At 38.8% G+C, this 26,652-nt stretch overlaps 1 protein-coding gene across 3 annotated transcripts in view; it reads left to right on the top strand.

Annotated features, from left to right (window-relative positions):
* The window catches only part of DNAAF11 (dynein axonemal assembly factor 11), a 111,234-nt gene that overhangs the window by 57,234 nt on the left and 27,348 nt on the right, over positions 1–26,652 (top strand). Inside the window, exons 7-10 of one of the 3 annotated variants that reach the window (XM_024251100.3) lie at positions 1,944–2,021; positions 8,741–8,800; positions 12,448–12,517; positions 13,585–13,680. In XM_024251100.3, the coding sequence (XP_024106868.1) occupies positions 1,944–2,021; positions 8,741–8,800; positions 12,448–12,517; positions 13,585–13,680 (304 nt within the window). Of the gene's footprint in view, positions 1–1,943; positions 2,022–8,740; positions 8,801–12,447; positions 12,518–13,584; positions 13,685–26,652 lie in introns of all 3 variants that reach the window. The other 2 variants (XM_054518830.2, XM_024251101.3) reach the window with 2 other exon arrangements.

Genomic DNA, 26,652 nt, shown 5'->3' with positions numbered 1-26,652 from the left:
CCTGAAATATAGTAATCTACATGGCAATGACTCAAGTGAAACAAAACACAATATCTCTCCTTGTGATTAACAACTAAAAGCAAGAAACTAGAAGTAAAAAAGATTTGAAATCTCAGCTGCTTTCATAAGTTTTAGGGAGGTATAACAATCAAAAATCAAATTTTATCTAAAATACTTGTTTGTAAAACGTGGGTGATTTGCAACTAAGGGACCACACAGTCCTTTGGGAAGAGCATTGAATAAGATTATGTATGCATGTCTTGACTCCACTATTACCCTCTGTGTGATGTTGGCAAGTACCTGACTTCTCCTCATCTGTTTCTTCATCTGCTAAACAGGGATTATCATACCTGTCTTACCTACCCCACTGTACTGTTAAGAAAATCAGATGAGCCCATACATGTGAAGTGCTTTGCAGAGCCCTTTTCAAGAGCTCTTTGAAGTGGAAGTTCTACATGTTTATAGAACGTGAAATATTTCTTACATATATACCATACACACATATGTTATATTTATATATCTGTGGGTATGTATAAATAATATCTAATCTATTATGAATTGAGCCTGAAATAAGGAGAAATTTTTTTTACTCCCGGATACCTAATAAAGTAAGGCTGAATTGGATGGAGATCTGAGTCACTATGTTTTGGACACCTTAGATTTCCCAATCCAGTGAGTCCGTGAGATGTTTGCCTCTGATTGTGTTGCCATTTTTATTAACTCAGTGTAAACAGGGACAAAAGAAATCTTTTGTTCCTAACTCTGATCTGCTTTACACTGAGTAGGGTGAAGCCAAGGGCTTGTGGATGCCCCTTAATTGTCCTGGGTCATTGAAATATTAACTCCATTGGATCTGGAGGCCCAGTTTAAAATGCAGAAGAGTGTGAAAGATTTTTTCCAAAATAAAGTTAACTGACACAAAATCTGTATTAAAAGTACAATAGAAATTTAAGGCAAAGAATTGCCAATGGTTCCATCATCTAAACAAATTTGTTTATCTGATCTAGATATTGTCCATATTTGCCTATTTAAGGCTCTATATACTTTCAGTAATCTTTTAAATAGAATTTACATACTGCATTTTAATTTCCTATTATTCCATTAATCTTCTATTATTTGCTTCCTTTATTTACCTCCTATCCAACCCTTCAATGTAATGAGTGTTAGCAGGCTTGGGTTGATCTCACTACATTTTTTTTTTTTTTTTGCCCTTTGTAATTGTATAACTTACCTCTGCAAATGTAGGATTTGGGGTCTTTTTGTAAAACAAAAATGGATTTATATTTTATATATTTTTTCTCGCTAAATACATCATCAACACTTTTCTAAATCAATAGGTAATGAGCAAACACATTTTTTAATAGCTGCAAAATATCTTATAGCATGAATGAAGCACAGTTGATCCAACCATTTCTCCACTGATGGACATTCGCAACAATTCCAGGGGTTTGCCACTGTAAATAATGCTGTGAGAAATATCCTTTTATATAGATTCTTCTGTGCTGGTATTTTTATTTCTATTGAATAGATTCTACTTGGTATGTTAAATGTTGTATTTTAGCTAAAGCAGAAGCTCTGTACACAAATGGAGAGTTGACAGTTATCTGGGTAAATCATGTATAAAATAGACTTATTTAAATATTAATAGACAGTCATGAAAAGGAGTTTTCTTCCCTCATTCAAATTATCTGGCAAATTGTCTTGGTCATTTTTTTGCTGTACAGATACAGATACAACCATATAAAAAATCTGGCTTCATTGTCAGTTCCCAGCATAGAATTAAAGGAATGTACTTAAGAACAATGAATTGTTGATGTGTTCGTAAAAGTCCAATTAATTTTTTTAAAACTGTTTCACAAAAATGTATTAATTGCTTTTATATTCTCTTTGCTTATTTTTTCTTTCCATGCTGCCCATTGTTCTCATCCACCACCAATCTTAAGTGAAAAAAAGAAGAAAGTGAAACCACCCAGGACTTTGATCGCTGAAGATGGGAAAGCCCTAAATGTGAATGAGCCTAAGTATGTGAGGCCAAATAGAGAGTTAAAGACCCAAAAGTGTCAATCAATGGTGTTGGTCAATCATTGTTTCAATTCCAGGTTTGCTCTGCAAAGAATATTTCTGACTGCTCTTAACAAGTTTGATGAGTCTAAAAATAATGTCATTTGGTGCATATTTAAAGGCAAAACATCTATTATGTTTTCAAATGCATAATTTTCTTGGCATCTAGAAAATGATCTTGACATATGGAGATCTTAGTTATTTATGTACCCCATGAAACTTTGGACCATATACAGTTTTATGCCTGAAAATTGCCACCACATTATTGTTGTATTTATGAATTTTTAAAACTCTGCCATGAGCAAGCTGCTTGAGAATACTGATGTACCTTCTATACATCTACTTTATACTCTGGAGCACATCTACAAAGCATTTGAGAGCTAGGGAAGGAAATCAATATAATACCCTCAATGAATTTAATGAGAGGACAGATACTCAAACTGGAAATCTTCAAGTATAATAACATCTGATCTACCCTCTTTGTCTGTCTTAAAATTTGAAATTAGAAAGCAGGACAGAAAAGCCTTTTGTAGCCAAAATACAGACCAGAGAGCCTACAGACTAAATCTCATTCACTTCATTTTATTACTCAAACCTATTTTCTGTCATTATTTCATTTGCTCTGTCATGACCGTGGTGAAGGCACAATCTTGAATTATTCCTGGGCATCATTTATCTTCACAGCAATCACAGGTGGTAAACAGTATTTCTTTTTTACATGTCCAGAACCTGGGCCTAAGAGAGGTGGAGTGACTTGCCCAAGGTCACACAGCTAATAGGTGGTGTTTCTGAGTTGCTCATGCTAACCTAGTTCTAGTGACTTCCATAATAAACTTTATAATTCCTTCCCCTTACCCACATTCAGCAGACAGGAATGCAAGACAGAACACTAGGCTAGGCCCTGGGGATGGAGCAATGACTGTAACAGGTTTCTTTCTGACCTCATGGAGTTCAGAAATCGACTTTAGGCGGTCCCTCTTTAGCCTACAACAGAACTCAAGGGAGACTCCCGGAACTCCATGTGTCTCTGGTAAGACCACCACTCTTCCCACACACTGCAGCCTCACCTGCCCCTAAAACCAGTTCTACTGAGATTGATTCTATGAAGAACTGATTACTCACCACCTCCTCACTAGCACTGCCTCCCGACATGTGATCATCCCGTTCCTCCCCTCCCAGGTCATGCACCACTGGCCAGAATCTTATACCCAAATGGCGCTGATCCACTTCAACTCATTCTCACCCCTTTTGGACCCCTGTGCCCTCTGGAGCTTGAGCTTGGACAGCAAATCCTGAAGCTTCCACCGTTTCTCCTCTTTCACTAACTGAAGCGGAAGGTTCACTTCTGTGGCTGACCACTGTTCTTCCTCACCACATACACCACAGGGATGGTTACAGTCCATCGCCACTTTCAGGCCATCTTTCTCCCTTTCTCTGTTGAAGCACAAGCCATCTAGATATAGCACCCCTGCTCCTTCTTCCCACAGTCATCTGCATCACCCTGATCAACCCTCAACCCCAGCCCTGTCAGTTCACTGAAGATCTTTCACCCACACCTGTGTCTCTCTCTGCCTCTCCTGCCATTATCAGTCTTGGTGATGACTTTATCAAACATGTAGGTGATCCACCAGAAGCCCTGGCCTCTCAGTTCCCCAGCCGGCTCACTTCTCCAGCTCAGCTCAGCCACACGATTTCATTTTCATTCCTAGATTTGCCACTGTCAATATCTCTTCCACCTCAGAAACTTCACCTCGAGTATCTCACTAGACACCATTTCTTATGTTCCTGGGGGAACTCCCTCCACTCCAACAACCACGTGCCCTCATGAAGACCATAAGATAATTCACTCTCCTATTTTTCTTACTGTCCCCTAACTCCTCATCTTCTCTTGCTGTGCTTTAGTTTTACGGTTCATCACAGAAATCAGTCCTTGGGCCAGGTGCAGTGGGTCACACCTATAATCCCAGCACTTTGGGAGGCCGAGGCAGGCAGATCACTTGAGGTCAGGAGTTTGAGACCAGCCTGGCCAACGTGGTGAAACCCCATCTTTACTGAAAATACAAAAATTAGCTGGGAGTGGTGGCACACACCTGTAATCCCAGCTACTCAGAAGGCTGGGGCATGAGAATCGCTTGAACCCGGGAGGCAGAGGTTGCAGTGAGCCGAGATCATGCCACTGCACTCCTACCTGGGTGACAGAGTAAGACCCTGTCTCAAGAAAAAAGGAAAAGAAAAATGAAATCAGTCCTTGTCATTTGTCTTCAGCTTTCTTGTTTTTTTCTCTTTCCATCATCCTCACCTCACAAAACCCCAACCTATTTAAAATCCAGCACACTACCCACTGTTGGGCTGGTCCTCCTGTATGGCTGGAGGAGACCATTCACCTCCACTTGCTGGTCTTACCTTAAATTCATAATCACAGATCTCAGATGGACTCTGGCAGTCTTCCTGTATTTTCTTGGGCCATCCATTCTCCTACTGTCCTACAAGCTGCTCTCCTACCTTCTCTCTCCTTACTTCCAACATCATCTGACACTTCCACAGTCTTAACTGAGGATCTTGTTTCCTATTTCGTTGAGAAAAAAAGCAGTCAGGAGATTTCTTTTCCTCCCAGCATCCAATTTACCAGTGTATCTGGACCTGTCCCATGTACTCCCCTCTCTCCTGCTGCTGATGGTGAACTTCCTATCCAAAATCAGTCTGTGTAAGCACCCTGACTCCATCCCCTCTGCCTATCAAGGACTTAGTTGCTCAGTTATCCTTGGTCTTCTGCACTAGTTCTCTCCACTCTGCTAGATCAATCTCACCCATGTGCAAACAAATTCTAAAAATCTCTTTCTTAAACAAAATTAAAGCAACAACCTCCCTTCCCCTGGTTTTCCTTCGAGCCGCAGCTCTTTTTCTCTGCCCCCATTTAATGGAATTGTCTGCACTTGGTCTCCAGTTTCTAACTTCACATTCCTTCTTGAAACCACTTCTGTGCATTCCATCATCCTGAAATTTCCTTAGCCATATTATTTCCACATTCAGTGTTCGATTCTTAGTCTTTGTCTTACAGGACATAGCTGATTTGGGTCAACTTGTTCAGTATCATCCTTCTTAAAGCAATTTCTTCCCTTTGCTTCTGATTTTTCTTCTACCTTACTGACTGCTCATCTTTCTAAGCTTTGACGGATCCTTTTGGTTTTGTTTTTTGGGTGCCCTATAGCAAACTCCTCAGCTGTGTTCCCTTTTCGCATTTGCTCTTCATGGTTCTCACCAAATTCCATGGCTGTAAACACTCTCTTTACATTTCTCCCAACTCAATCCAACCTCTTCTCTGAGCTCAAGACTTGTCTATTCAGTTATGTTGTTAAGAATATATAGTTCCTCTTCAAAGGGTTTAGGTTCCTGTTTCTTTGTTCTATTCTAAAAGGTAATCGTACCCATTCGTCTATCAGCCCTCCCTATCTCTGCTGTGCCCAAACACCCCAAGATATACCGTACCTTTCCTTCCTGTGAAATGCCCACCCTTGCCTCCTTTGATGATGTCAACAGTAGCCAATCGGAATTAGCCTAGGTTGTGTGGTCCAACCCCAGCCTGCAATGGGAGGACATAGGAATAGGGTCTGTGTTAGGGATAAAAAACTCGTGCTCTCCTTTGTTTTGCTCGCTCTTCCTTGCCTCTGCCTTGCATGCAGGAAGTGCCTTTCTATAGAAGTATATTGCCTTGCTGAGAAAACTTTTGCCTGGGTGCTGGTTTCACTTTGCGGCATCGAAAATTTGTTTTTAACAATTAGCTGTTTGACATCACTGGGTGGATGTAAGAGCGTCATTGCACACTTATTACGACTAAAAGAGAACCCCTGATTTTCAGCCTCACTAACACTCTCCAGCATCGTGTGCTTGTGTCCCTGTGTTCTCCATCTCAGTAACACACATTCACCCCTTGGCTAAGACCAGAAACCTTGGATTCTCCCTTAATTCTTCTCTCTCTCATTTTATCATTGAGTCCTATGAATGCTTCCTTCGACATTATCAGAATCCAGCCACGTCTCACTGACCCCACCACCACCACTAGTGGACACTAACTCTTGCTTGGACAGTTGCAATTGCTTATTAAGCAGTCTCCATGGTTTATCTGTTGGCCTCCTACATTCTGTTCTACTCAGCTATAAGAAGAAAAAAGGGAAGAAAGGATACATGCTCCTTTTCTTAAGGGACATTCTTAGAAAGTGCCATACAACGACTGTCCCTCACATGACCTCACCTACCTGCAAGGGAGGCCAGAGAATGCAACCTTTATTGTACATAGCCATGCACCTAGTTAAAACCATGGTTCCTGTCACTAGGAATAAAGGGGAAGCAGATAGCAACTAAATAGCAATCTCTGCCATAGGAAACTTCTCTGAAATTACCTTACAAGTAATAAGCAATCGAGGCAGAGCAGGAGCACATAAAAAGGCTCCTGAGATGAGGTTCTACAAACACATGGGTCATTTGAGACACTGAAGAAGTCTCACAGGCCTGGACTATTGAAAGCAATGAGACAGTGCCTGCCACAAGCAGAAATGGGGCGAACAGCCAAATCTATCACTAACTTCACATTTTCCTAAACAGTTTAGCTTATGTTCTTTAATATTGTTGAGTTGTATATTTTATAGAGTAATACAATAAGTGAAATGTTCAAAAGAAAATTGACCAAGCAATTCTGATAGTATGTTGTTCAGTGCGGAAGCTAGACCTAGGACTCAGCCTCGGGGTACAGTTGAAAGATGGTGGAGCTTTGAAATCCTGCCTAGCCAGGCTCGTGCAGACAAAGTGTAAAGGCATTTATTATAATTCAGCTATGCCAACCTCTTTGAACCTCTGTTTCTTCATCTATAAAACAGAGGTAATAGATAATGAGCAGTGTCTCAGCCTTTTTCAGGGCAATGGAAAGGTCAGCGATGAAAGGAGAAGAAAAAAGATAGCAAGAAAAAAGAAGGAAGACAGGACTCTTTAAAACTTAAGGAATAGAATGCAGGATAATTGCCCTGGCCAGAACTTCCAACACTATGTTGAATAGGAGTGGTGAGATAGGGCATCCCTGTCTTGTGCCAGTTTTCAAAGGGAATGCTTTGAAACCATAAAATCCCTAGTAGAAAACCTAGGCATTACCATTCAGGACCTAGGCATGGGCAAGGACTTCATGCCTAAAACACCAAAAGCAATGGCAACAAAAGCCAAAATTGACAAATGGGATCTAATTAAACTAAAGGGCTTCTGCACAGCAAAAGAAACTACCATCAGAGTGAACAGGAAACCTATAAAATGGGAGAAAATTTTCGCAACCTACTCATCTGACAAAGGGCTAATATCCAGAATCTACAATGAACTCCAACAAATTTACAAGAAAAAAACAAACAACCCCATCAAAAAGTGGGCGAAGGACATGAACAGACACTTCTCAAAAGAAGACATTTATGCAGCCAACAGACACATGAAAAAATGCTCATCATCACTGGCCATCAGAGAAATGCAAATCAAAACCACAATGAGATACCATCTCACACCAGTTAGAATGGGAATCATTAAAAAGTCAGGAAACAACAGGTGCTGGAGAGGATGTGGAGAAATAGGAACACTTTTACACTGTTGGTGGGACTGTAAACTAGTTCAACCATCATGGAAGACAGTGTGGCGATTCCTCAGGGATCTAGAACTAGAAATTCCATTTGACCCAGTCATCCCATTACTGGGTATATACCCAAAGGACTATAAATCATGCTGCTATAAAGACACATGCACACGTATGTCTACTGCGGCACTATTCACAATAGCAAAGACTTGGAACCAACCCAAATGTCCAACAATGATAGACTGGATTAAGAAAATGTGACACATATACACCATGGAATACTATGCAGCCATAAAAAATGATGAGTTCATGTCCTTTGTAGGGACATGGATGAAATTGGAAATCATCATTCTCAGTAAACTATCACAAGGTCAAAAAACCAAACACCGCATGTTCTCACTCATAGGTGGGAACTGAACAATGAGAACACATGGACACAGGAAGCGGAACATCACACTCCGGGGACTGTTGTGGGATGGGGGGAGGGTGGAGGGATAGCATTAGGAGATATACCTAATGCTAAATGACGAGTTAATGGGTGCAGCGCACCAGCATGACACATGTATACATATGTAACTAACCTGCACATTGTGCACATGTACCCTAAAACTTAAAGTATAATAATAAAAAATAAAAAATAAAAAAATAAAATAAATTAATTAATCTGAGACACAAAAAAAAAAAAGAATGCAGGATGAAGGGGAGGCAAAAGCAACCTTTAGTTCTCCATAAATAATTCCAATGTTTTAGTTTGCTTCTGGCAAACTCATATGAGATAGAAAAGAAAACTTTAGCCACCAGATGTCTCTATTTCTGCACCAAAGCTAATTTTTTGTATGTAATTTACCTTAAGATTCTCACATTTAAACACTGTAAACACAAATAATTTATTAATATGTTGTAGGTTTTGCTGAAATTTTAAAATTACCATTGATATTTTATTGTCCAACCACTAAAATAAGTTGTCATTGGATATTACTATAGAATTATTATCTAATTTGCTTCTGAATTTGTGATGGGATTATCTATACAGTATCCTAAAGACATCTCTTTTTTTTCCCCCAAATGTGTTATTGTTAGAATTGACTTCTCTTTGAAAGATAATGAAAAGCAGATCATCCTGGACCTTGCTGTCTATAGGTAAAGACATTTTCTACGTATTTATTTAATGACATTTCTGTCTGTTTTCATTCTCAGTAGTAATTTTTTAGTTCGAAAAAATTGAAATGGAATTGACTTAGACCTATAGTTAAATGAAGCTTATTTGTTAAGACAGAGAAGTTACTATACTTTTTAAAAGCATGAAAATGAAAGGAAAGGTAAATAAAGCCACAATTTCATGGATATGAACTCAGGAATATGTAAGGCAGACTTTAAATAATTCTCAGACCTATGCTGTTTTCTGATACTGATACTACAAGGACCCCACTCTGCTCTTTACTGGCATAGTCCTCTGTTTTTGTCTAAAATGCCTTCCTATAGTAGTAGGTATCAGGTGGTCGGCTCCCCTCCCTCAGTCCCATCTCAGAGGCCTGGGGGAACACCTAGCAGCCACTGTCACCAGTGGACCCTTCTTCCCTGCTGCCCTCTCACATCCTGCCTGTTTTCTCACCCGTGGGTAGGAATTGCACAGACCTCCTGCCTGCCCTCATCACCACACCCAAACTATTGTCCTTTTCTCCTCCCTAAAACTCCATGGCTTTGACACTCAAACCTTCAGCCTGTATCACCTTCTTCTCTTCTTTGTGGAAGCATCTAAAGGCAGCAGGTCACTCTGCCTCATTCCCTGAAGATTTTAGGCCCTGGTTCACTGTGCTGTTACATCCTTCTGATGACCTCAGTGTCTCCTGGCACCATCTCAGAGGCTGCTTGCCTGTGCTTCCCTCTGCCTGTATCACCCTCGGTGTCCTTGTGGCTTGCTGCCTTGTGTCCTTCAGGCCTTTGCTCAGATGTCACCTCATTAGAGGGGCCTCTCTGCCCCACCATCTGACATAAAGCAGTACCTACCCCTGCCCAGCACTTCCTTCCACTCTTTCTACTTTTTGACTTCCTGCTGGCAAAGTGTAAATTTACTTGTATTCTTAAAAGTTTGTGGTCAGAGCAGGAAGCTTGTTTTGTTTGTTCTTTCCTCTCTACATCTCCACACCTAAAACAATACCTGGCACCTGTTAGGTGCTCAATAAATACAAGAATGAATGAATGAACAAATACTGATAATGGGAGTATGACACTGACATGCATGAGTTATAATAAATGCCTTTCTCTTTTTAATGGCTTTTGATGTGCCCCATTTTATTTAATCTCTCAGTAACCCTGGGAGGTAGGAGGGATTATTACCCAAGAGGGGGTAAATTTTCCAATAGTGAGTCTTGTCAAAGTAAACAGGGACTGAAGGAGCCAGAACATCAGCCCTCAGGACTTCAACCAACTTTGCTGTTTTGATTGTGGTAAAATACACGTAACTAAAAATCGACCATTTCAACAATTTCAAAATGGACAACACCATGGCATTTAATAAATTCACAATATTGTACAACCATTACCATTGCCTAGTTCCAGAAAATGTTTATCACCCCAGAAGGAAACCCCATGGTCCTTAAGCAGTCACTGCCCAGTGTCTCTCTTCATGGCAACCACTAATCTGTTTTCTGTCTCTCTAGATTTGCCTATTTGGGATATTTCATATTAATGGAACCATGCAACATGTGGCCTTTGTGTCTGGCTTCTTTCGCTTACCGTAATGTCTTCAAGCCTCATCCATGTTGTTGCACGTGTCAGAATTTCCTTGCTTTTTATGGCCAAATACTATTCCATTGCATAGATATACCACATTTTGTTTATCCGTTCACCAGATGGTGGGCATTTGGGTTGTTTCCACCTTGGCTCTTGTGAACCAGGGCTAGCCTCAGTGTGGTCCCTTCATCTCCACACCGAGCTGTCTCAGATCAGCTGTGTGCCTCTCCACAGAATTCCTGTCAATTCTTCTGCTGCTTGCTGCCAGGTCATCTGCCTTTACAAAGATCCCAGCTCTTCTCCAGCTAGCTTCATATCTTCTGCTCCTCCAGCTTCCCAACCTGCCATTTCTACTGTTTTTCAGACAAATTACTGTTTCATCCTTGTAAGTCCTTTCCATTTTTAGGCCCCATGTCTGGTGTTTAATGAATGTATAACCCTTTCTTTTTCAGCTCTGTTGGCTGCTTCCTGTTCAGTCCTCAAATGGAAACATTCCTCATTCCCATGCATGTGCATTTGAAGGGGTGGTAATATTTCTCCAGTCTATGTAGTAAAACTCTTTCATTCCCATGATTCTGTCTAAATGAATTATGCTATAATTCCTGGTTATCTTTATGGGCACATGGGTGTCTACTTGAAAGTTAAATTCATTCATTCATGCCTGCTTCCTGCCTTTATTCAACAAGCATCTATAGAATATCTACTATGTGCCAGGCTTGGGGAGACTGTAACTGGCATGTTCTAAATCCGGTCATGATCTCCTATCACTTAGAGCCCTGTGGGGGAGGGCGACAGACAATAAATAGACATCTGGTGAGTTATAAAGGAAGAAGGCTACTGTCAAGGAGAGGGACAGTGTTCAGGGATGGAATAATGCTGTGTGGGGAGTGGTCAGGGAAAGGGGGAGACACGAGCAATGATAATTGAAAGATAAGAAGTAGCTTGTTCTGCAAAGAACTGTCAGATGATTATTTCTGGCAGAGAAAGGCCATGTAGGTAAGGACAGATGAACATTTTAGGGGGCCCAAGCATGGAAAATACTACATAATCCATTAAGTGTAGATATCACATGTGAAGCTGTAGAAAACCTCATCTCTATCATTATTATAAAAATTGTTTTTAAATGGCATATAATAATGCCTTATTAACACTAGCTATGTACTGGGCATTATACATGTTCCTTCCTAACAATCTTAGGGCTAGATGTTAGTAGTATCCCCATTTTACAGAAGAGGAAACTGAGGCCTAGAGAGGTTAAGGAATGTAGTCCCATGTAATAAAGCAGGAAGGCATAGAGCCAGTTCCCCACAAGCCTGTGTGACTCCAAACCTATGCCTATAACCCTTGTATTAGCTTACCTGCCTTAACATTTGTGATTTTTAACACAGCTCTGCAGTTTTTAATGTTCACAATTAGTATTTTGAAGTATGTGAACATAATTATTTGGCTAAGCTTCTGATTTTAATGAGTGATATGAAATCTAAATCTTTAATTTGCTCATGAGTGGAGGAGAATAATTGCCACCTGATCTTGGGGTCACTGCCATAAACAGAAGGGTTTGCTTATTCAGCAGGATGTGCCTTTGAGGGGAGAAGCAAGCTAGTCTTCCAGGAGAGATAGTATCAGGGCAGCTGCAGAACAGCTGCAGGGGATCCAGAGCCGCCAAGGAAGCAGGAGCTGGTGGTTGCAGGCCTCAAGCAGAGTAGAATCAGCATTCCTGGCTATTCAAGTCTTAGGGGCTTAAAATAAAATATTCATGAAAGAGCATGGCAAGCTGTTTTTTGCAAACCTCTGGTGTTTCAGACCTCAGATATTTTTGGGTTAGGGGCAATCAATGCCAAGTGTACTTGTGGGTCTAAAAATGAAATTGCTGATATATTGAATTTCCTTTGGTCTGGGGATTAATTTAAAACTAATTTTTTAAAGACCCATTTTGCATGGATATTTTAAATGTCCTTCATTTAAAATGGTCCTGTAAGTGTGAATTTGTATTTGCACTTATTCAAACTTGATATTTTTTTAAATTATAAGATTTTGTGTGTTTAATTTTGAAGGTATATGGATACCTCTTTAATCGATGTTGATGTGCAACCAACTTATGTGCGAGTAATGATCAAAGGAAAGGTAAGTAGAACCCTGTAGACTATTACAATTTCAAAAGCTAAGCTTTGAACTAAGCTGTGGTGCCTCAAATTTTTTTAAGTATTATTAAAATAGAAAAAGGGCCCGGGCGCAGTGGCTCATGCCTGTAATGCCAGCACTTTGGGAGGCCAAGGTGGGCGGATCACCTGAGGTCAGGAGCTGGAGACCAGTCTGGCCAACATGGTGAAACCCTGTCTTTACTAAAACTACAAAATTAGCCAGGCATGGTGGCTCATGCCCGTAATCCCAGCTCCTCGGGAGACTGAAGCAGGAGAGTTGCTTGAACCTGGGAGGCGGAGGTTGCAGTAAGTCAAGATCACCCCATTGCACTCCAGCCTGGGCTGCTGGAGTAAGACTCTGACTCAAAAATAAATACATAAATACATAAATAAATAAATAAATAAATAAATAAACAAAAATAAAACAAAACAAAATAGAAAAAGGGAAACCAAACAGAGTGTTATTTTTTAGTGCATGTTTTTGTATCATGGGAGTGGTATAAGGTAGGAATGGCTGCTGACCATTTGTAGTTGGATACCATTAATATTTTAAACCAGTGTCTATTGTATTACACTTTTTTCAAAACTAATAACATATCATATGTGTGGGAGCCTATGCATGAAATTAAATTGTACACCCATTCTAAGTGGTCAATGATTTCATTCATAACAACTATGATTTTATTATTTCTAAAATACCATTTTTTTGCTAATTTGGGCTAATATGGGCTTGAAGATTAGCTTAAAGATTTTTAAGTGGAAATATGTTGATGGTTTTTTGACAAGGTTTTCTCTATAAATTACTTTTTAGTCATACATGAACCCATGAGCATGTCACTGTTTGTGATTGATAACTGTTCTTTCGACTACTTGTTAAAATAGGTAAAATAGTTTGTGCATAGAAAGCATAGCTCATATAAATATTTTTAATAAGCTTAAGCACATTTCTTAATTGAATGGTGTATCTTGAATTTGTAATGAAAATGCCCCTTGTAGTAACCCTCTCATGTAACGTCCTTGCTCTTAATGATACTTTCTACTTATTTTCAGCCATTTCAGCTTGTCCTTCCTGCAGAAGTGAAACCTGATAGTAGTTCTGCTAAAAGATCTCAGACAACAGGTCATTTGGTCATCTGCATGCCCAAGGTAGGTCATGTCATGAGGGTTCCTGAAGGAACTTGACCTGTCAGGACTAATGATGACTTCTGATTAAAGTACGTTTTAGTTGGGAGCACCAGGAAATCTCACAGCAGCTGAGGTAGGAGAACAAAAGTTTGTGAGAACAAAGAACTCAGACTGGGATGTGTTTGGGGCCTAAGGTGGTTTATCCTTTCCTGAAAGAACTTAAGGAAATTAAACTTAAAAAAATTAATTTGTCCACAGAAAGAACTTGGATTCATCATTACAGGCCATATGAATGAGTTGGGATATTTCCTGCTGTAAGCTGCAGAAACCCCAAATAAAACTGGCTTTTTATCATAAATAAATGGTTCATTTCTTGTATCAAGATAGGAGAAGGTGGGGAGTAGGGAGTCCAGGAACATTGGGTCAGGATCTTTCTGATATGTCAACTCTGTCCTCAGACTGGTTTTCTTCCATAAGATGTGCACTAGCAGTGACTTGGGCAGCATACTTTCATGTTCGTATCTTGCATGAGATAAAAAGACAGAGGATCAGAGAAAGAAACACAGAGAATCTCTCCCATCACAATGAAACAGAAGTTCCTCTGGACTCATTAGGTCAGTTTAGCTGAAGAGCCCACCAAGTCTTGATTAGCATGATCCTGAACCATTAAAACTAATCTCTAGCCAAAAAGATGGTAGTGCAATCAGCCTTCCATGGGTTCAGCATCCATGGATTCAACCAACCAGGGATCAAGAATATTCAGGAAAAGAAGTGTGTCTGTACTGAACATGTACAGGCTTTTTTTTTTCTTGGTTCCCGAGACAATACAGTATAATAACTACTTACATAACATTTACATTGTATTAGGTGTTGTAAGTAATCTGGAGGCGATTTAAAGTGTACAGATGTGTGTGGTTTATATACAAATACTATGCCATTTTTTATTGGAGACTTGAGCATCTGAAGATTTTGGTGTCCAAGGGATGTCCTGGAACCAGTTCCCCACAGACACCAAGGAGTATTTTGATTGGTTTCTATTAATCATACCTCATCCCATAAGCTAGGGGTAGGGTCGACTTTGCCCAAGTCATTTAGATTTCAAAGGTGAAGAGTAGATAAACCAGTCAAAATTGGGTTCTGCTGATGAGGAAAAAGAGTAGAATGAGGGAATGTCAGCTATGAAGAGTACAAACTTGATTAACCAAAAAGATTTCTGTAATAATTTAATAATTCTGTGTTTCCTGTAGCCAATTTCCAACGGATTCATTATAGGTAATCCATTATGTATTTTTACTCAGAGGCAATAAAACAGCAAATACAATTTGTTGTCAAGTAATAAAATAACAAACACAACTGTAAGAATTGTATTGTTCTTGATGACTACAACAAATTAAAGAAATGCTTCTATAGTAACCAGAATATTCTATAGGGAAATCTAAAAGATAAGTTAATTACCTCAGTACTTTGATATAGACATTTGTATAACACTATGATTAGCAGCCTGTTGTTTTTGTGTCTGTGTGAAACTTCTAACTGGAAAGCCAAAGATTAAATAGAGACTCTGCTAATTCCTAAAGGGAAATCAAGACAGATGATTTGTGTGTCTTTTGCAGGGTGCCAAGCAATTGATGAGAAAAGCTCTACTGTCACTGTTTATGAGTCTTAAACAACTGCAGCATTCTTTTCCCCTTTTCCTTTATGTTTTTAATCTGTCTAAATTTTTCATATCAAAAACACATGAAAATAATAAGAAATGGCTTATTGAGGAAAAAGCATTTTAGAAGTGCTTGATTGGAGATGAAATAATTTATATATATATATGGACTAGGAATAGTTCTATTTTCCTCATTAATAAATTATGAATAATATTTTCCCTGGAGGGATATATTTTTTAAGATTTTCGACTACTATGTTAAAGTAATATTGATGTATGAGTTCTTCATTTTCTATCATTATTCCTTTTAAAAGGTAGATAGTAAAAACAAACTTTGGGGAATAATTTCTTGCTGAAAATTTGTCGTCTTTTTCATCCATAAGTAGTTATTTGCAAGGATCTTAAAAACCACCAAAAGTTAAAAAAATTCTAATTTCATTTATACTTAATATTAAAAATGTATATTTCTGAAAGTTAACATCTTTCTAATTATTATTGATTGAAACATTTTAAGTACCAAAGTTTAACCTATGGAGCTATTCTGCATTAGTCTGGACTTACGAACTTACTGTGGAATTGTGTGAGTCTGACCTGCATTATAATTACTGAGGGAAATTCTTGGAGTTATGAAACATACTGTAAGAATCAACATTTGTCCATCATCAGACAAGTTGATGAAGAAACTGTGATATGTGTGTGTATGTGTGTGTGTGACCGTTTAATATGATAAAATATCATTTAGCCCTAAAGAGAGTGAGATTTTGCCATTTGCCACAACATGAATGAACCTGGATATTATGCCAAGTGAATTAAGCTAGACACAGAAATAGAAATATTGCTTGATGTCATTTATATATGGAATATTAAAAATAAATTCAAATATACAGAGATAGAGAACAAAACAGTGGTTAGTCAGCATTTTTTCATGATGCCAAATTAATATTTTCCTCTTTTCTTACTCCTAAATGAGGCTGGATCTATACACTCTGGGTATTGACCAATAGGCCAGTTTCATGTTTGTCTTTTTCCTGTCATGTGGGTCATGGCTATGTTTTGTGTTGCTGCCATGTCAGTGGATGTTCCCAGCTCAGCCCCTTGTTCCCAGAAGTTTCACTTTGTGCTAGCTCTGCAATCCTAGGTGCTTCCCAACACTCACCACTGGGTCGATGGCATACTACAGATTGCTGTAATACACAAATATCACAGTCCCTAGTATACAGCCAGGACTTTTGTCTCCGTTTGCCATCTTTATATCTTACCTTGTAGGTATCACATTTCCCAGAAAGTCAGCTGTCACTGTACTTCCTCTACTGTTTTAACAAGGGTCACTGTCTAGGCTAGAAGTGGCAAGTGAAGTAGTAGAAGAGGTGTACTCTGGCCATCTCATAAAGATAGCAACCAGCAACGGGGGAATCATAAAAAATGGTACTCCTGCCTAGAGCACTTACCAGGAACGGAGGCTGCAGGACTGGAAGTTGCTCTGGGTGAGTCAGTGAGTGAGAGGTGAGTGAATGGGAAGGTCCAGGATGACTATACACTACTGTGGCTTCAAAACACTGTACCCTTAGGCTACACTAAATTTATTTTTTAAAGTGTTTCTTTCTTCAACAATAAATTAGCTTACTGTAACATTTTTACTTCATAAGCTTTGTAGTTTTTTTCTAAGTTTTGACTCTTATAATAACACTTAGCTTAAAACACAAATACATTATACAGCTATACAAAAATATTTCCTTTCTTTATACTCATATTCTATATGCTTTTTTCTACTTCTAAAAATATTTGGCCAGATACAATGGCTCATGCCTGTAATCCCAGCGCTTTGGAAGGTTGGGGCAGGAGCCCAGAAGCTTGAGACCAGCCTGGGCAACATAGTGAAGCCCAATTTCTACGATTTCTACAATTTCTATGATTTCATGCCTCTAGTCCCAGCTACTCAGGAGGCTAAGGCAGAAGGATGGCTTGAACCTGGGAGGTAGAGGCTACATTGAGCCTAGGAGGTCCAGAGGCTACATCGAGGCTGCGTTGATTGTGCCACTGCACGCCAGCCTTGATGACAGAGCAAGACCCTGTCTCGAAAAATAAAAATTGTTTAATATTTTATTTGTTTACTTTTTAAAACTTTTTGTTAAAGACTCAAACACACATATTATCCTAGGCCTACACAGGGTCAGGATCATCAGTATCACTGTCTTCTGCCTCCACATCTTGTCCCATGGGAAGGTCTTCAGGGACAACATTATTTTTTTACATATAAGTAGAGGGAGCACACTCTAATATAATGATAAAAAGTATAGTACAATTAAACATATAAACCAGTAACATAGTCATTTATCCTCACTATTAAGTATTATGTACTGGACATAATTGCATATGCTATACTTTTATACAACTGGCAGTGCAGGAGGTTTGTTTATGCCAGGACCACCACAAACATGCGAGTAATTCATTGTTCTACAACATTAAGGTAGTTACAGTGTCAGTAGGCAATAGGAGTTTTTCAGATCCATTATAATCTTATGGGACCACTATTGTATATGACTGTATATGTAAATCAGACCAAGTCACTCTTCCCATTTTATTCAGAGTTAAATGCAGAGTCCTCTGATAAACTGTTCCCCCCACCCCATTATCTCCCTGACATCATCTTCTACCACTTCCTTCCTAGTCATTGCGGCCACATTGGCTTCCTTGCTATTTCACGAACATGACAAGCATCTTTCTACTTCAGGGCTCTTGCACTTGCTGTTCTTTCTGCCAGAATGTCCTTCCCCTAGATGTCCTCATAATTTGCTTTCTGATCTCTCTCAGGTTGCTGCTCAAGTGTCATTATATCACTGAGGTCCTTCCTGATACCCTTATTTACAAAACATCTCCTCCCAATCTCAGCATTCTGTATCCCCTGTTCCTGCTGTATTCTAAATCTCCTGTTCCTGCTGTACAGTCTAAATATTTAATTGTTTATTTCTTTTTCTGTTTTCCCCAACAAGAAATTAAGCTTCCTGAGAACAGGGAATGTTGTCTGTCCTCGTCAATGGCACCTAGAACAGATCCTGCCAAAGAGTACGTCTTCAATAAATTTTTGTTGAATGAGTGAATACCTTAAATGTATCTTTAAAATACATTTTAATATTTAGAACAGGCATCTCCCCTAAACTACTCTCCCTCTCAACTATTTCCTGATTATTTTTCCATATGTATTATTCTGGGTTAACTTTAAAATGAGTTTCTGAAATTCCGCCTCTGAAAAGACCATGGGAATTTTTATTGCCATGGATTTAGAGGCAGTGGGAAGAAATGATTAAGGGAATGGGCTCTGGAGCCAGAGAACTTGAATTAAATTCTGATATTTCACTCAGCAACTGTGTGACCTTGGCAAATTATTCATCTCTCTGTGCCTCAGATTCATCATTCATAAAATATCAGTAGTAATTCAGACCTCAAAAGGTTGTTTTGAGGATTCTGCAAATGAATATAAATAAAGTACCTAGGACAGTGCTTGGGACATAATACACACTACATTAATGTTTACTGTTAATATTATTCATTGCTAGTAATGCATATTATTAAATGATATCAATTGCTACTAGCTAGTATTTTATAATTAAGATTGCATTGAATTTATAGATGGTAGTAGGAATGAATTGATGTATTTACATTATCAGAATTGGATATTCAATAATGTGTCTCTCCATTATTACTCTTATTTTGTGTCCATTAGAAGGTTTTCTTTGTTGGTAGTTTTCTGTCTATAGTTGCTACACGTGTCCTAAGTTTATTTATAGATATTATATGTATGATTTTAGTTTCTATTTTGGTTGGGGTTATTCCTCATCAGATTTTCTAAGAGTTTATGTCTAGCCTTCATTCCAAGTTCCTTAAAATGTGTAATCAAACTAAGTTCTATGTACATAATCTTTTCATCATCATCCGGAGGATATCTAGCATATGATTTTACCACAGTCCAACTTAAAATTTAACTGGAATTTTGCATGCACTGAGAGGCTTGTTCACTTGCATCAAGTCATTAAATTAAACTGCCATCTCAATTCTTAAATGACAAGTTACAGGAACACTCCAAGAATATGCTTCATGATTTCCTTTGGGTGTTTCTTCAGAATAATTAACTGAGATTAAGAAAGTTGCCATGTGAACTGAACAGCGAAATATATTTACCACTTCAGTGGGTGAATATCTTGCTTAATTCGGTTTATACTGAGCATAAGAAGTGAAGATCACATATTAAGGTCAATAATACAGACCATACTTCTAAAAAACACAATCTCAAACCAACCTTCTCTTTATTAGTTGCACACATTCCACTTTTTCTCTGCTCAAATATACTTGTGATATACCCAACACAAATGCACTTTTATTCTCTGATTGTCAAGTGGGTCTATAGTGTTGCCTGGGCATCTTGCTAGGTTTTCTTGTTTCATCCATACTTCTGCTCTTTTATTTCTCATTCTCAGCTCATTTATAAAACTTCCAACTGAAGCTCATTCCTGAAATTTCTAACTGAAAAAAGTGGAAGCCTCAAAAGATAATTTCCACAAACTTTAACCATAATGGCTACCAACCTACCTACCTGCATTTATATCCCCTTGTGCAACCTGGCTTTCCTTCCTTCCTAATTCTATGAATGAACTGTCCGTGGTGTATGCAATCCCTCTAGATGTGTATTGGATCCTATTTCCACTTGCTTTTAAAAGACTCCCCACTCCGCCCCCGCCTTTGGCAGTTCTCTGCTCTCTATATTTTTTCTTTGAATGTCACCTCTCTGTATCTTACATTAGAAAACATTCTGAAAGGTCTCCCCTCTTAAAAAACAAAGACAGAACAAAATAAAAACATCCCCCTCTATTTACCGCCCTGGTCCACTTCATTGCAAAACTTTTTAAAAAGACGCCTCTATTTGCTGTTTCAAATCTTTTCTCATTATCTCTCAAATCAACTCCAATTAGGCATTATCTCCTCCCCACACCCCCACCCCCCACTAAAACGTCTGTCTTTGATGTCTCCAATAACCTCCAGATTACTAAACCTAGTGATCATCCCTTGTCCTCCTCTTATTTAATTTTTTAGTAGGCTTTTTACCCCTTATGCAGTTCCTCCATATTTAAATCCTTGCTCACTGGGCTTTCAATACATGGCTTTCACTCTGCCACCAGATACTTCTGTCTGCTGGAGTCCTTTGCCACCAGGTGCTTCACTGCTGGTTGTTTCTCATACCTAGGCTTCTGCAAGTTGGTGTGTGCAATAATTCAATTCTGAGACCTCTGTTCTTCTCTATTTGTACTCCTTCCTACATACTACCATCTTCTCATAATACCTCTAGAGCTCTGTCATCTGCTAATGGCCAACTAAGTCATAAGGAACAACAATCACACTGAGAACTTAAGAAGATGGACTACATATTTTAAAAACATCTTAATAGTACCAATACCTACCAAGATAGTGAATAGCCACTGTCCTCTGAACAAAAAGAATCCTTCAGTGACCACACAGGTGGGAAGAAAACAACTAATGTCCAGAGCCTGCCAAAAAGGGGACTCTAATAAATCGCTCTCACTTTGGGGTGTGATTCTGAAGGATTGTAACCTCTTAGTAAGGTGAATAAGATGTAAACCAATTATCAGAAGGCCTCACAGCCTGTCTTCACACTATCTAACTTGGACTTGAGCTTGAGTGAAGGTTGTCTCGGATAAGTAACACCCACACATGCCTGGCAAACCCAGTGAAAATCCTTTCTAGAAGAGGCAGGCTCAAATTATATATATTACAAACATACATGCATATGTATGTATGTGTGCTGTGTGTGTGTGTATATATATATATTTCAAATTAAGTATCCAGTATGCAAAGGTAAACTAGATACACACGGGGACATGAGTAGGATTCAGTAGAAACCCAGTCTAGTTTTGGAATTTGATTATGGCAGGTTGTTGCTCTTCTTCCTTGAGGGCAACCTTGAGGGTCCCACAGTTGCCGTAGGCATTAAATTTTTAGAAACAGACTGTAAAACACTGTTTTAATTTGGTGTCTTTCAGAAGCAAAAATTTACATAGGGATTGCAGTAGAGTAGTTTATTTGGGAAGTATGGGAATGCTGGAAGGGAAGGCAGCCAATAGAGAGTTCTCTGTTAAACCAGCTTCCCTGGTGGGAAAACTCTAGAAGACAGTGCTAAACACATACCTCAGCACAACCCTACATAAGGGGCGATGGAACTGGGACATTTGTGCACCAGCTCCTGAGGATCCTTGGTTGATGGCTGCTCCCTGTTGTGGAGTGGTAGTGACATTGATGTTGATGCTGATTATGTTAGGAGGCAATAGTCAAGCATGAAATGTTTTATAAGGAAACAGAAAATACAAAAGTGGTTTAATACTTGAAAATGAATGAAATAAAAATTTTTTAGAATCGAAATATGATAAATTTAAAATTTAATGAGTAGATTTAACAGCAGATTAGACATAGCTGAAGAGAGCACTGCTACACTGGAAAGTAAGAAGATAAGATCCAGAATGAAGCATAGAGAAAGAAAATATTAACAAAGACAGTAAGAACATGTAGAATAGAGTAAGAAGGTCTAACATGTTTAGTTAGTGTCATATGGAGAATAAAGGAGGAATTTAGCAGAGATAGTTTATTATTATTATACTTTAAGTTCTAGGGCACATGTGCACAATGTGCAGGTTTGTTACATATGTATATATGCACCATGTTGGTGTGCTGCACCCATTAACTCATCATCTACATTAGGTATATCTCCTAATGCTATCCCTCCACCCTCCCCGCACCCCATGACAGGCCCTGGTATGTGATGTTCCCCTTCCTGTGTCCAAGTGTTCTCATTGTTCAATTCCCACCTATGAGTGAGAACATGCGGTGTTTGGTTTTTTGTCCTTGTGATAGTTTGCTGAGAATAATGGTTTCCAGCTTCATCCATGGCCCTACAAAGGACATGAACTCATCTTTTTTTATGGCTGCATAGTATTTCATGGTGTGTATGTGTCACATTTTCTTAATCCAGTCTATCATTGATGGATATTTGGGTTGGTTCCAAGTCTTTGCTATTGTGAATAGTGCTGCAATAAACATACATGTGCATGTGTCTTTGTAGCAGCATGATTTATAATCCTTTGGGTATATACCCAGTAATAGGATGACTGGGTCAAATGGTATTTCTGGTTCTAGATCCTTGAGGAATCACCACACTGTCTTCCACAATGGTTGAACTAGTTTACAGTCCCACCAACAGTGTAAAATTGTTCCTATTTCTCCACATCCTCTCCAGCACCTGTTGTTTCTTGACTTTTTAATGATTGCCATTATAACTGGTGTGAGATGGTATCTCATTGTGGTTTTGATTTGCATTTCTCTGATGGCCAGTGATGATGAGCATTTTTTCATGTGTCTGTTGGCTGCATAAATGTCTTCTTTTGAGAAGTGTCTGTTCATATCCTTTGCCCACTTTTTGATGGAGTTGTTTGATTTTTTCTTGTAAATTTGTTTGAGTTCTTTGTAGATTCTGGATATTAGCCCTTTGTCAGATGAGTAGGTTGCGAAAATTTTCTCCCATTTTGTAGGTTGCCTGTTCACTCTGATGGTAGTTTCCTTTGCTGTGCAGAAGCTCTTTAGTTTAATTAGATCCCATTTGTCAATTTTGGCTTTTGTTGCCATTACTTTTGGTGTTTTAGACATGAAGTCCTTGCCCATGCCTATGTCCTCAATGGTATTGCCTAGGTTTTCTTCTAGGGTTTTTATGGTTTTAGGTCTAACATTTAAGTCTTTAATCCATCTTGAATTAATTTTTGTTAAGGTGTAAGGAAGGGATCCAGTTTCAGCTTTCTACATATGGCTAGCCAGTTTTCCCAGCACCATTTATTAAATAGGGAATCCTTTCCCCATTTCTTGTTGTTGTCAGGTTTGTCAAAGATCAGATGGTTGTAGATGTGTGGTATTATTTCTGAGGCCTCTGTTCTGTTCCATTGGTCTATATCTCTGTTTTGGTACCAGTACCATGCTGTTTTGGTTACTATGGCCTTGTAGTATAGTTTGAAGTCAGGTAGCATGATGCCTCCAGCTTTGCTCTTTTTGCTTAGGATTGTCTTGGCAATGCGGGCCCTTTTTTTGGTTCCATATGAACTTTAAAGTAGTTTTTTCCAATTCTGTGAAGAAAGTCATTGGTAGCTTGATGGGGATGGCATTGAATCTATAAATTACCTTGGGCAGTATGGCCATTTTTACAATATTGATTCTTCCTATCCATGAGCATGGAATGTTCTTCCATTTGTTTGTGTCCTCTTTTATTTCACTGAGCAGTGGTTTGTAGTTCTCCTTGAAAAGGTCCTTCACATCTCTTGTAAGTTGGATTCCTAGGTATTTTATTCTCTTTGAAGCAATTGTGAATGGGAGTTCACTCATGATTTGGCTCTCTGTCATCTGTTATTGGTGTATAAGAATGCTTATGATTTTTGCACATTGATTTTGTATCCTGAGACTTTGCTGAAGTTGCTTATTAGCTTAAGGAGATTTTGGGCTGAGATGATGGGGTTTTCTAAATATACAATCATGTCATCTGCAAACAGGGACAATTTGACTTCCTCTAATTGAATACCCTTTATTTCTTTCTCCTGCCTGATTGCCCTGGCCAGAACTTCCAACACTGTGTTGAAGGAGTGGTGAGAGAGGGCATCCCTGTCTTGTGCCAGTTTTCAAAGGGAATGCTTCCAGTTTTTGCCCATTCAGTATGATATTGGCTGTGGTTTGTCATATATAGCTCTTATTATTTTGAGATACGTCCCATCAATACCTAATTTATTCAGAGTTTTTAGCATGAAGGGCTGTTGAATTTTGTCAAAGGCCTTTTCTGCATCTATTGAGATAATCCTGTGGTTTTTGTCTTTGGTTCTGTTTATATGCTGGATTACATTTATTGATTCGCATATGTTGAACCAGCCTTGCATCCCAGGGATGAAGCCCACTTGATCATGGTGGATAAGCTTTTTGATGTGCTGCTGGATTCGGTTTGCCAGTATTTTATTGAGGATTTTTGCACCAATGTTCATCAGGGATATTGGCCTGAAACTCTCTTTTTCTGTTGTGTCTCTGCCAGGCTTTGGTATCAGGATGATGCTGGCCTCATAAAATGAGTTAGGGAGGATTTACTCTTTTTCTATTGATTGGAATAGTTTCAGAAGGAATGATACCAGCTCCTGTTTGTACCTCTGGTAGAATTCGGCTGTGAATCCATCTGGTCCTGGACTTTTTTTGGTTGGTAGGCTATTAATTATTGCCTCAATTTCAGATCCTGTTATTGGTCCATTCAGGGATTCAGCTTCTTCCTGGTTTAGTCTTGGGATGGTGTATATGTCCAGGAATTTATCCATTTCTTCTAGATTTTCTAGTTTATTTGTGTAGAGGTGTTTATAGTATTCTCTGATGGTAGTTTGTATTTCTGTGGGATCAGTGGTGATATCCCCTTTATCATTTTTTATTGCGTCTATTTGATTCTTCTCTCTTTTCTTCTGTATTAGTGTTGCTAGCGGTCTATCAATGTTGTTGATCTTTTCAAAAAACCAGCTCCTGGATTCATTGATTTTTTGAAGGGTTTTTTGTGTTTCTGTCTCCTTCAGTTCTGCTCTGATCTTAGTTATTTCTCACCTTCTGCTAGCTTTTGAATGCGTTTGCTCTTGCTTCTCTAGTTCTATTAATTGTGATGTTAGGGTGTCAATTTTAGATCTTCCTGCTTTCTCTTGTGGGCATTCAGTGCTATAAATTTCCCTCTACACACTGCTTTAAATGTGTCCCACAGATTCTGGTATGTTGTGTCTTTGTTCTCATTGGTTTCAAAGAACATCTTTATTTCTAGCAGAGATAATATTTAAGGAGATAATGGCTAACTACAGGATTTATACTTAGGGTTTTTACATGTATACCCACTGCACAAACTGAAGACATTTTATATACCTTCAGTCTGGGAGATACTGTGCTATGCTTTTTATGAATAGAAAAATAAAATTGGCTTGGCCCCTGCCCTGAAAGACTTTACCACCTACATTCATATATCTACAATTATGACTATTTAGCAAAAATTGTATATGCTTTGTGATAAACAGTTTAAACAACTCACTTTCTGCAATAACCCTGTAACCTAGGGGTTTTTATTATCCAGATTATTTAATGAGGCTTGCTGAGGTTATATAAATTTCCCAAGGTCATAATTTAATAAATAGATGTGTCATGTCATAGAAAACACTAGATTGGGGTCATTAGTTCTCTTCTTTCAGAATCCTGTAATAAATGTGATATTTAGACACACCATTTAGGCTCTTGCTTTTATCCTTATACCAGTTAATAATAAAGACAAAGACATAGCCACTATTTATTGAACATTTACCATGTGCCACACACAGTGTTGAATATTTTGAACATCTTATGGAGTAGGAGTGATTATCATTTTGCAGAAGAGGAAATGAAATTCTGATGTTGCCTTAAATCATAGGGTATGTTTCCAAATGAACATAAACAGTGCCTCATAATTTTCATCTACAGCCAGATTACTTTTGGATCATTAGCAGCTTAATATAGTAAAGTGCTTCACCTTTAAAATTTTGTTCCCAATATTTCTACTCTAAAATAAGGAAATGGTTTAGGATATTTCATGAGTATCAGTATCTTAGCAGTCTTTATTCTCCTGTGAAATTCCCCCCCAACCCCACTAAGAAAATTGTTGAGGATCAAAAGTAGATACAATGAAATGTATCCTTTCTTCCATGATTCCTCATACCGCTTTAATTGGAAGATAACCTGCATAGTTACCCAGCTTGTTGTCAACTGGGGAACAAGGAAATACACATTATTTGCAGATAATTGTTTTCTTCAAGGTTATAGAGAAGCCTCTTTTGCAAATCATGGGCATCCTCTCTAAAACCTTGCCTGACCTCCTCCCAGACCAAGGGGTTGTCTTTTCTCTTTTCTGTGTTTCCTGGAAGTGAAATAAACAAATGTCACTTAAATAATGAAATCTATTGCTGCCAACTTCATACATTCTTGTCAAAATAAACATATAGTAGATACCAGATGAAGGTCAGGCCCTAGCTGCTCAGAAGGTATGTCAGATCTCACCAGGAGCTCCCTGCACAGCTGACCTTGATCCAAGAATGGAATCAGCTTTGCGGGCACTGGAAACTCACAGGCCTCCCCTTGCGAGGTGAGGCTCCTAGGTATGAGGGAGAAGGCTCCTCAGGGCTACATACAGGGCAGGTGGTGCTCTCAAGAATGGCAGTGCTCGGTGGGCTCTGGGGAACAGCCATGTCTTGAAACAGACCCATCAA

Source organism: Pongo abelii, chromosome 7 (assembly GCF_028885655.2).
Source record: "Pongo abelii isolate AG06213 chromosome 7, NHGRI_mPonAbe1-v2.0_pri, whole genome shotgun sequence".
In the NCBI taxonomy this organism is placed as follows: domain Eukaryota; kingdom Metazoa; phylum Chordata; class Mammalia; order Primates; family Hominidae; genus Pongo; species Pongo abelii.
This window is presented reverse-complemented; position numbering and strand designations above follow the sequence as displayed.